Below are 12,210 nucleotides of genomic sequence, written 5' to 3' on the forward strand. Positions count from 1 at the left end.
CGTAACCAGGTAGGGGCAGGGGGGGCCCGCCTCCCCCCTCCCCCCCCCTAACTTTCAAATTTTTGCCTAGATATTCAAAAATAGTACCACGAAATGCTTGCTTGATAATTTCGCCCCCCCTAAATTTCAAGGTTTTTCCTATATATATACTATATAACAAATTATACTCCCAACGCTAACTAAATAATTAGTAAATTGATTGGAAAAGTAGATATGTGGATTATCCGGTTCTGTATCAAGTTATTATCTCTAACTTTAAAGCACTTCCATTTTAAAAGGATAAAAACCTGGCTGCAGTCGACAATGAGCAAAAATTGATTGAACGGAAACTATAAATAAATTTATAGTTCAATTGTTTATTACTTTGTCTTTAGGTTTGTGTCTTTACTAAGCGGTTGGGTGAACAGCCAAGACGTTTACTTCTAAAGTGTGACAAAACAAAATCAAGTAATATATTTAGCATAAATAAATATACCAGCCTAAAAAATCTGCGTACTCAAAATGTTCAATACGCCCTGATACTTATACATACATACATATGTATGTATATCATTTAACGTTTTGTCCGGCTATTTGGTTTATTATACAGGTATGTAGAGCGAATTTAAAAAAATTCATCAGGGTTTAGTTGAGATCATGATAAAAACATAACAAGGTAAAACCATTGAGAGGCAGTCTGACGTTTGCAAACAATATAATTTTAAAATCAAAACTCAAACTCACACACACATTCTCATTTTCAATCTCAAACAATAACAATTGTGAACAATTTAATTTTTTTATTTTCAATTTTATATGATTTTAAAATGTTGGCAAACGTCAGAAAAAAATCATGGCCAACGAAATGAGAGAATGAATTTACCTTGTTATGTTTTTATCATGGTTGAGATATTCGTTTTTGGCCACTATGTTTTGTACATTTCCCAGTACTGCAAAGCTTTTGACTGCCATTCACCTGGGAGTGGCCAGAAGTGATTCGTGTGCTTACGGTTCAAATCGCAGCTAACTACGTCCGGATATTTATATCCATGAATACTCTGGGTAGCGACCGAACGCTAGTTTGGGAGCGAGGTAAAGTGGGAGGGCGTAACACCCCGCGTGCGCTGGGGATTAATCGGGATGGTGCCCCTGCCCGGCTGGTTGAAGTCGTTGGGAAAATAAAGGCTGACATCAGCTCCATCCACGAAATGCGATGGACGGGGCGAGGAAGGTAAGCGTGAGCCTTGCGACGACTACTACAGTTGCCACGTAAAGGAGTGCAATTCGGTGTTGGATTTGTGGTGGGAGAGAGACCGGCGTTCACTCTAGTGGACGAAAGTCTAGCCACAATCCGCATCAAAGCGAGATTCTTCAACATCTCATTCACATGTGCCAATGCCCCGATGGAAGAGAAGGACGAGGCATCCAAGGCTCTCTTAGCTTAGAGCGTATATATTAGCGCTGCCCCCGACACGTATAAAAATCGTGCTTGGCCATTTAAATGCCAAGGTGGGCAACGAAGGGATTTTTGGTGCCAGTGTCGAAAAAATCAGCCTCCACATAGAAACGGCGGGCTGAGGATGATCCACTTCGCCGGGGCCCGAAGCTTGGCAGTATGTATTACTGGGTTCTAGCATAAAAACATCCATCAAGCTATTCTCATTTTCGTTGTTGGTGTTTCCGACAGGGTAGGAGTGTGATGTATTGTGGAACGATTTTCCGTCGTCCCTTTTCAAATTTGGTTTGGAGACAAACCGGTTTCGGCGTTGTTCCATCTTCAGTGTCATTTTTCGTTCTCTCAAGCTACATGAATGTCTCCACATCGAAAAACGGGAAACCAAATGGAGCATGTTGTGATAGACGGAAGGCATGCTTCCATGTTTTAGACTCGCACTACTATATTGATGCCTCCAATATACGACCTAACCTCGGAGAAGCAAAAAAGGGCCCCCAAAAATGCAGGAAAAGTTCAACGTCGAAAAGCTGCAATCAAAACAGACGGCAAATGGATTCGGCGCTCGACCCTCACACGTGCTGTGAGAGAGCACTCTTCAACAAACCGACTTGCGCGAGCAGTGGAACCACATTTCCCGCTAATTACTGGTACGATCACGAGTGTGAGAAAATGCTTGAAATGCTGTCCGACAGAAAAACCACCCGAAATTTTTAGCAGAGAGTTGAGCGACTTACGTAAGGTTTCAAGACTCTTGTATGAACAACCATGGCGACCTAGTGACCGATGTCCAGAACGTACTCAGATTATGGAGGGAACACTTTTCGACCCTTTTGAATGGCGGAAGCACTTCGAGGTCCCAGTCGATGACGATGGAGTCGATATCCCAGCGCCTGACTATGAAGAAAAGTGCCAAAGCTGTTTGAGCTGACGGCCTGTCAGCTGAGCTATTTAATTACGATGGCAAGGAGGTAATAAGGTGCATGCCCGACGACTGGAATTCAAGTGCGCTCTGCCCAATCCACAAGAAAGGCGACCCCGCCATGCGTACCAACTACCGCGGGATCAGCCTTCTAAGCATAGGTTGCAAGGTCTTATCGAATGTATTGTCTACCATAGACCAGGTATTCACAGTACGCCGAATCTTGGAAAAGACCCGCGAGAAAATGATCCGCACTCACCACCTATTTGTCGACTTTAAAGCCGCTTGCGACAGCACTTAAAGGAGTTTCCTATATGCCGCTATGTCTGTCAAAAGCCTGTGAAAAATGACGTTGAGTAATACCACCAGCTCTGCTCTGTTGCCTTTCGCCACCAGACGGGGTTTCAGACAGGGCGGCTCTCTTTCATGTGACTTCTTTAATCTGATGATGAAGATAATAAGATCTTCAGAACTGAACCGCTTAGGAACAATTTACTACAAGAGCGTACAATTGCTGGCTTATGCCGATGACACTGACATCATCGGTAAGAAAAACCGCAAAGTCTGTCCTGACTTTTCCAAGTTGGACAAGGAAGCAAAGCGAATGGGTCTGGTGGTAAACGACGACAAGACGAAGTATCTCCTGTCATCAAACAAACAATCAGCACATTCGCGCCTGGCACCCACGTCACTTTTGACAGTTATAATTTCGAGGAAGTAGAGAATTTCGTTTACTTGGGAACCAGCATTAACACCGGTAATAATGTCAGCATGGAAATCCAACGCAGAATCGCTCTTGCCTACAAGTGCTGCTTTGGACTGAGTAGGCAATTCAGTAGTAAAGTCCTCTCTCGACGTACGAAAACCACACTATAAATCACTCATCATGCCCGTGCTGGTATGTGGCGTATTAAAATACAGCGGCCCAACTGGCTTGACCATGTCGTTCGAATGGACACCGACGTCCCAGCTCTGAAAGTATTCTGGCTTCACTTGGCATTTCTAATAGGCGTCAGTTGGTCAAAATCGCTTTGGCGGTTACAGCGCCAAAAAGGAAGAAGAGGAAGAGAATAGATCTATAACCTTATCAGTCACACAGTGTTATAATCCCGACGAAATCCTTGACGGTGGTACCGGGAGGGGAACGGTACATGACGGTAGGAATTTTAGTTTGGGTTAAAATCTCACACGGAAGGGGTTAGGCTTTCGATGCTTCCTCCTCGTAAAATAAACATGCTCAGTAAAAAGTTAACAATTTAAATCGACGAATAGTTTTATATCAACTTTTGTGAACTTCTGTTTATTTGTTTTTTTACAACATATTTACCTTTATTGGTTACAATAATTTTAAGCTATAATAAACAATTTTTTAGTACATAAGTAAGTTATTGGTTTTGTGGTTTTTATTTTGTATGGTCCCCCCCTAAATTTCGTTCTGACTACGCCCATGGTTAGCTTACTGCCAATATAGATGTATTACATATATCCTTGGGAGACACCCGATGACGCAATAAATGAATACGACTTTGCATTGTCAACTACAACCACACACCTTCAATCCTTATCCTTATCCTTACTAATATTATAAATCCGAAAGTGAGTTTGTTTGTTTGCTACGCTTTCACGCTTTAACTACTCAACCGATCATCATGCAATTTTGAACACTGCTGTCATTTAGCCCAACTTAAAATATAGGATAAATTTAATCTCGATTAGACAAGGGGACGTGGCACCTCCCATACAAACGGACTATTTCATACTGCATTTCTCAGGAAATATTTTTGATAGATTACTAGAACTTGGTATGGAGATATTTAAAATCATTATCTACTCATGGATGAGAGCTGCCACCTTTTAAAAAATCAAATTCAACTGTAATTTAGGGAGTTATTTATTTGAAAATTATATTAAAAAATGGATGTCAAGGGGCTTAAAAAAGCTGTAGTTCGAATATATTTTGAAAAGGGTTGCCACCTGTTTGAAAAGTTAAATTTAAATTAATTATACGCAAGCTATCTCAAGAATTAAAATATGGTTGTCTAACGAAATATTGTTAAGGAACCTTTAGTTTAAAAGTTTTGAATAATATTTAAGTCTTTCGCAAGGGTTGCCACCTTTTAAAAAATTAAATTCAAAAATTAAATTTTACATTAAAAGGCGCGCAATGGTTCTGGCAGTTGATTTATCGGTGGTGATTTGAGATTTACCCCTGCACAACTCAGCCCTGGTTTCTCGGAATGAAGCTTTAACGCATAATAATACTGGCAAATCACATCCATTGGGCCAATTGTAACACACAAGCGTTCGATATACTCATTGGTGCAACAGGTCGATTTAATCTGAAATCCACGGCACCTTTTCTTGGCGATTATTCGTAATGACTCCAGCGCCACTTGGCAGCCTTTTGTGGCAATAGTATTGTCAATACATATTTTGAATATTAGCCAAAGTGGATCATAAATAAGATTTTTAGTAATAACTTAACTCCAGCACCAACTTGCGGGTGAAATTGTGAAACTACACTCAAAAGTACACAAAAAACTTCGTTAAAATCGGTCCGGGCATTTAGAAGGATTTCACTCACCATTTTTCTCCATGACTATAAGATTGATTTGATATATTGCCGTACCAAGTTCCGGTATTCTACCATGAACACTTCCAGTGATATACAGTAAGAAAAAATCGGTTTGTAGAGTAGGTGGCACGCCCCCTTTATATATCGAAATTTTTTCAGCCTATAACCATCCTTGGGACGTCTGAAGCAGGTGTCCGAAATTTCAAAATAATCGGTTCAGTCGTTCTCGAGCTTTACGAACACATAAAAACGCCTTTCAAAATATATATTATTTTAGATTATAGATTATAGATTATGGAAGATTGGTATGAATCGAAATGATTTTGAATATGAGTTTCAGACGAAAGAGGTTTAAAAAGGTTGCCAACTGTTTAAAAGGTTAAATTCAAACTATTCAATAAATTAAATGAATTATTAAAATATGGGCATCACTCGAAATGATTTTTAATGGGCTTCGTTTCAAAACTACATGTAAGAGGTTTCCATCTGTTTAAAATCTCAAATTGAGTTAATTGAAAAAGTATGACAAGTAAGAAGTTTAAGAAAGTTTTTGTTTGGAAATATTTTGAAGATGGTTAAACAAATTTTAAACCTCCTTTTTTTAATTGAGTTTTCTTGAAATAAATTTTACTCAATGTAACACGTAGAAATTTCATATACTCAGCGAAGCGGGTGAGGGCGATCTAGTTTACACTAAAATTTAAAATGCAGTGGCTTTGGGAAAAATTTTAATCAACCTTAATATGCATATCGCTACCTAAAGGAGAAAAGGTGCCTAGACCACTTTTTTTTTTTAATTTAGTTTTTGATGACGAAAGACAGATAATACGAAACTTCATCTATTTTTCGCCTCCTGAACAATTCCAAAAAAAAAAAAACAGACTTGCCACCTTTTTACTTTTAGGTAACGATATGAACATTATTTTAAAATTGCCTAACGAAAACGAAACGAAAACACCTTTTTATCGCAAATATGATATATGCATGCATTAGGGTGCATCAGTCTTCATAAACAAAAAAATTAGTACTGTTTTCCATCGGTATTATAAAATCTATTATATTTTAAGACATTCGCAAAAATATTTCGGCAAAATATTAAGATTTATGTGAGCTTGACCGATTTGGAAATATTCGGAATATCCCATAAATCTTAAAAAATTTCCAAAATATTCTGCGGGAGTTTTTAAATATAATAAATTCTATAGTTCTGGTGGAAAAAATCGCGCATAGTATCTATGTATGTATGTGTGTAGTAAATATAATTATTTTTCGCTTTTAGGGCGGCATAAAGGCCGTTGTCCACACAGATGCATGGCAAACATTGGTGATGTTTATAGCTTTAGTTGTTGTGGTCATACTGGGAACGATAGCGGCTGGGGGACCTGGTCCAGTATTTAAGAATGCTTCCGAAGGAGGACGTCTTATTTTCTTCAAGTAAGTTCAATTTGCTTGTAAGTTAACTATTACTCGCGAATACATATATAATTTTGCTCAAAGCATATAAAAACTACTTCTAATTGAAAGTTTTGCTAAATGTGTCATGGTGAAGTATAGTTACTCTGTGCTCTCAAAGAAATTGATTAAAAGCTTTTTAACTTCGAAATTGAAAGGCAAGGGTATTTTCCTTCTATTTTCAATGTGGCCTCGCCTACGAGAAACAGTTAGTTTGAAATCTACGCAACCATGTTAGGGAAACGACCTGACTCATATCTTCCAAACCGAATCCATGTAAGTGTATATAGTAAGTCTGTGAGTGCAAAAAGACACAATACTAATACGGCTTTTTACGATTAATGGCAAAGGTCCCCTTCGAGCACTTCCATACGAAAATAGGTTTCAGAGACTCTATCGTGTAATTTCTTTAATCTAATGCTAGGGAAGATCATAAGAGTTTACAATAACTAGCCTAATGCCGATGAAATCGACATCATCGATCTCATTTCAGAGCTTCCCCAGTCACTAGAGGGAGTTTGGCTGATCTCCTACGCTAATGATTATTCGATATTGACGCGACCATTGAAGGCCTGTGTTCGAAAGTAAATTACCATCTCTCCCAACTAACTCGTTTCTTCACCGCAAGAGCTTAGTTTGCCTCCCTCGAAATCCAAGGAACCATATTCACTCGCTGGATAAAAGTGATCTGATAGCTGCTAAGGATTCAAATCTGTGGCACACAAACCCCAACACGGACAATCCGAAACTTTTGTCAACTACCTCTCTTTCTATGCGCACACAACGGTAATTGCAGTCAGATTATAGAGCTGCAACAAAGTCCTTAAGTCGCTCGCCGGCAACACCTGGGCCAAAGTCAAAGAAACATTGTTGGCGATGCCAGTACAAAACATTAGGCCGTTCGGTTCTAAATTATGCTGCGAGAAAATGGTCTTCGGGGAATAGTAGCTCGCATTGGGTGAAGCTACACACGTTTCAAAATACAGTACTCCAGATAGCTAGTGGATAAGATCAGAGCAGTAAGGAGCACAATTAAGGTAGCAGCTGGTGGTCTGCTACCGACGCGGACAGCCGAATAGGTACTTGCTAACTTTCTCATAGGCACGTCGGAAGACACATTCAAAGACGAGATCCAAGACTTGAGCTGCCTTGCGGGACCCGCGCTACTGTAGCACAATTACGTTCTGAATATTATAGGCAGTAGGTTAAACTCATACTCATCCAGAGTAGACCCCGACCTATCAAACCCACTGAATGAATATCCTTCTCCCTCCGATTAAAAGATTTGCTGTTTTAGGCAGGGTTTAGTAGGCGCTACAACAGAAACCTCAACTATTGCATCGTTTATTTTGCCTTTTCCAAGTTGGATATGCAAGCAAAGCGAATGCGGGTCATAAAGCAAACAGTCGACTGCATCTGCAGCTCGGCTCTTACATCATTTAAGAACCAGCATTAACATCGAAAATAATGTCAGCCTTGAAATCCAACGGAGAATCACTCTGGTGTCAACATGTGCTACTTTAGTCTGAGTAGGCAATTGAGAACTACAGTCCCCTCTATTCGTCACTCATTATATTTGAGCTGGTATATGGCGCAGAAGCCTGAACCATAACAACATCGTCAAGGCGGAAGACTTTCTCTGCGGTGGAAAGACGAGATTTTGGGGTTTTCCTTGGCATTTCTAATTGGCGGCAGTTGACACAGAATAGAAACGATTCGCGTACTTTATCGAACTCGGACAAAATTGCAAAAGGTGTAGAGGCACTGGTGCATTGTGAGACCTAAGACCTGAGCAGGTTTTTAGGTCACTCCGGGTAGACTCTTCTCTGGCATATTGCCAAAACATCCCTAATGATTGTCCAGCATGTGGAGATTCCGCCACGACACCAACCACCTCTTTACATGACCGCTCAACCCAACCCTCCCTTCTGTCCGAGCCCGTCAAAACGGCACGTTTCTTGAGTTTGACTACAACGATTGAAAAAAAACCCGTCGCTACAACAACGAAAGAAGAAAGTATTAGTTTTTCTCAGTAGATCACGAATAATTAACGGAAAAGCTGAATTGTAACTCCGTAACTGGTCAACAAAGACACAATATTAAGATCATCTGAATATTTAGGAGGACCACTTTGGAGTTTTGGAGCATAATATCGCCGACCATATGATTCATGGACCTCTAAACTTACTTTTTAAAGTGAATTTATCCGGCTGAACGTTGGCAATCTCTTTTGTCTGATTTTATTTACCTCTTCTCTTACTACTTTCAGCGTAAATCCATCACCGTATGAAAGACAAACATTTTGGGCTGTTTTGATTGGTGGATTCTTCTATTGGACCGCTTTCAATAGTGTTAATCAGACAATGGTTCAACGCTACATGTCGCTGACGACTTTGAAAAGGGGTCAAAGTTCGATTATAATCTTTACTTTGGGTGTCGTGCTTTTCATTTCCGTTTGCTGTTTTGCCGGCTTACTAGTTTTTGATTTCTATCAAAATTGTGATCCACTTACAGCTGGACTCATATCGGTAAGCTTCAAGAGTAACACATACATAAATAAACAATGTATACTAACATATCGCAGTTTAAATTTTTCCCCACAACAGAACGATGATCAGTTACTACCGATTTATGTAATGCAAACTGTTGGTCACCTACAAGGCATACCCGGTCTCTTTATTGCCGGCGTATTTGGCGCAGCGTTAAGTTCGCTCTCCGTCGTACTCAATTCAACCGCTTTGGTGTTTCTACAGGATATCGTGCGTGGCAGCTTTAAAGTGAAGCTCAGCGAACGTGCAACAAACGTGATCGTTAAAAGTGTAATAGTCTTTTTGGGTACCGTTGCAATGGCGTTAGTGTTCGTGCTCGAAAAGTTGAGCGGCATACTAAGTGTGGCCACTTCGGTGACTGCAATTGCGGGTGGCACAACTTTTGGTATTTTCACGCTTGGCATGTTGGTGCCATGGAGTAATACGACGGGTGCCTTAGCGGGCGCAGTAGCTGGCGCGCTAATGTCCGGTTGGGTATCATTAGGTTCACAGGCTGTGATAGCAGCGGGACGTATAGGACCGCAGAAATTGGAGGTTTCCGTATCGGAATGCCTTGTTAATATCACCGTACCGGAAACAGATTATGGTGATGAAACGGAAGTGTTTCCATTGTATCGTTTATCATTTCATTGGATTACTGTAATTGGCGTTTCGTCAACGCTGCTGGTCGGCACTGTGGTGTCTTTTCTCACCGGACCAACTGTGGTGAAAAAGTTGGATGCTGAACTCTTATCACCCGTAATTCATAGGTAAGTACAATTATGTACTAGGAATTTGGTAGGTTGAAAAAAAAAAACATTTACTTCTCCTTTTAATAGGTTTCTTCCGGAAGAATGTTTCCCACCGCCTAACTCAAATCCTGATTTTACCCGAGACAATAACGCACAGACTTCAAGTCATCTTTTGGCCAATGCTGAGCCTTTAAGTGACGTGGGTAGATATTAGATAACAGGTATACTTTTTCGCAAGCGAAAATTTACAGGAATGCCTTACTATAAGTACCTACATAAGTATGCAGTACTTAATAGAAGTTAGCCCGAACATGGGAAAGAACATTCGGATTGGTCGAAAACGAAATCCAGTTTGTGATGATGTGTACTTTATAAAAGTTAAACACTGTTGCATTTGTAGTTACTATTTATGTATATGTATGTACATATTTACTAGTTAGTATGTAAATTTATACCGTATTTACACCCATGGCCAAGTTTGACTATATTCCTTTTGTTTATTTATTTAATATTTATTTTAAAATAAGTTCTGAAAAATAGGATTAAAAAGTTGAAAATTTAGATGCAACTTTGCAGAATTTTTATAATTTTTACACAAAACTTGATATATGAATTTATGTGGTTTCCGTTAAATAACAAGCTGCACTTTTATTAAAAAATATTAAATAAACAAATGAAATATAGCCAAAACTGGTCAAAATAAATGGGTGTATGTACATAGGTACATATTCGACACCTGAAATGCGAAAAATCGTAACTAATAAATTTTTTTTTTGTATAAAACGATGGATGGATTTATAATTCGATGAAATGCATCATAATTAATCAATAAAATAATCTTGAAGTTTTTGTTATTTACGGCGTTTTACATTTCAGATGGTATGTAAAAAATGTATATATTTTGTAATTTAAAAAGCTCAGTAAAAGATTCGGCAGTGAATTTTTATTTAAAGGTACAACTCAAATTCAGAACTGTAAAAAATAACAGCTTGTGGTTCGTAAAGAAAACGGGTATAAATGAAGCTTCCTAGTTAGAGAATACATGAAGAAAAAATATTTGCACTAATCGGAGAAAAGTCCAACGAATTAAGTTAGGTAAAATCAAAATATTTTTTAGTTGTGCCTATTTTGAAGAAGGTGTGCTATATGCATGCATACATATGAATAAGCCTATGGTGTATTTAAGTTTCATCTGAGACTTCTATGTAAAAAAAAGTTGTTTAGTACAATGTAGCGAATAAGTAGATCTATAAAAAAATCCCATTTCCTGTTGCAAAAAAAAAGAATATATAAGTATATGCACGAAACATCTTACGATTAAGTTGGTTGTACACCCAAACAGTAAAATAAAAATAAAGTACATTTGATAAAAGTTTGCTTGAATAAACGTTAGCTTAAAAATTGCAGACGCTTCGCTAGTTAAGTACTGGAAAGTATAAGAAAGCGTTTACAATATCAGTTGGGAGTAGACTTGCCAACTTTTGGGGAGGACACTTGAAAAATTAAAATATTCAGGTGTATTATATTGGTCATTCATTTTCTTTCCTATGTAATTTGGAAGAAAAAACATATAAGTACATAAACATGAACACTGACAAAAATATATAAACATTTTGTTGATTTGAAGAGCTGCCCTCTCCACGGTTGGCAAGCCAAGCTTGGAGTGAAGTTTTGCGTTCCTAATGGCATAAATAAAACTTCATTCCCAACTGATGTGTAAACCATGGTATAATTCCACCATGGTGTAAACATGGGAACTCTTCAAAAAAATCATTCACAATTTTTTACGTCAATCAATGATTCATCGTTTATTCGAGCAACTTAAAAAAAATCGCACTCAACAAAGAAGAGCTTAAATGCGAGCAACTATTTACATATCGTCACCTTTATGTCAGAAGCATGAATGTGCAAATTTATCAGTTTTGAGTTATTGGATTGACTTGATTAACCTTTGGATGTTCTAAGTTATACTGAAACCCAGAATACATGAGTTGCGTTCCAGATGCTTCACGATTTGCAGGTTTTTACAGGAAGCCGTTCCAGTTGACCACCTTCCATAAGGTTTATTAATGGAGAAAACAGCTTTTCCTGCAAATCCTGCAAATCGTGAAGCATCTGGAACGCAACTATGGAAACCACATACAATTTAAATTGCATAAAGGTAAAAAAATTTTTCAACTTGATTTCCAAAATTTTCATTTTTACACATTCACTTTTCTGGCATACGGGCGACGATATGTAAATATGTTAGTACATACATATGTACATTTGGGGTGTTCACAGTTCATTCCAAATAGTGTCTCAAAATGTAGACGTCTACATTTTAAGACGTTTTCTAACCGTAAAATCTGTGGTGTTGTTGTTTCCCATACAAAATGGGAAAACGACAATTTGTCACACTCAACGGTATGTTTTTTACGCGTCTACATTTTGCAACCTCGCAGCAGGGTTGCATTATGGCAATACTAATCGCATTTTTTTTATTTATTGGGCACGTTTTCTGTATTTGCATTTAATTTGAGCGCAATTTCTGATGAAAAGAAACAAAT

General features: G+C 38.5%; 2 protein-coding genes across 3 annotated transcripts in view; both read left to right on the plus strand.

Moving 5' to 3' along the window:
- LOC118747498 (sodium-coupled monocarboxylate transporter 2-like) overlaps positions 1-10,296 on the plus strand; it is an 18,548-nt gene extending 8,252 nt beyond the window's left edge. Inside the window, exons 2-5 of the mRNA XM_036481549.1 lie at positions 6,209-6,363; positions 8,651-8,909; positions 8,988-9,679; positions 9,749-10,296. Of these exons, the coding sequence (XP_036337442.1) occupies positions 6,209-6,363; positions 8,651-8,909; positions 8,988-9,679; positions 9,749-9,875 (1,233 nt within the window). The 3' untranslated portion in view covers positions 9,876-10,296. The remainder of the gene's footprint in view (positions 1-6,208; positions 6,364-8,650; positions 8,910-8,987; positions 9,680-9,748) is intronic.
- LOC118747931 (calcium-binding protein E63-1) overlaps positions 1-12,210 on the plus strand; it is a 191,426-nt gene that overhangs the window by 146,093 nt on the left and 33,123 nt on the right. The gene's annotated exons all lie outside the window — the stretch shown is intronic.

This window comes from Rhagoletis pomonella, unplaced genomic scaffold (assembly GCF_013731165.1).
Source record: "Rhagoletis pomonella isolate Grant_MI unplaced genomic scaffold, Rhpom_1.0 Rhpom_scaffold_00012, whole genome shotgun sequence".
NCBI classification, from domain to species: Eukaryota; Metazoa; Arthropoda; class Insecta; order Diptera; family Tephritidae; genus Rhagoletis; species Rhagoletis pomonella.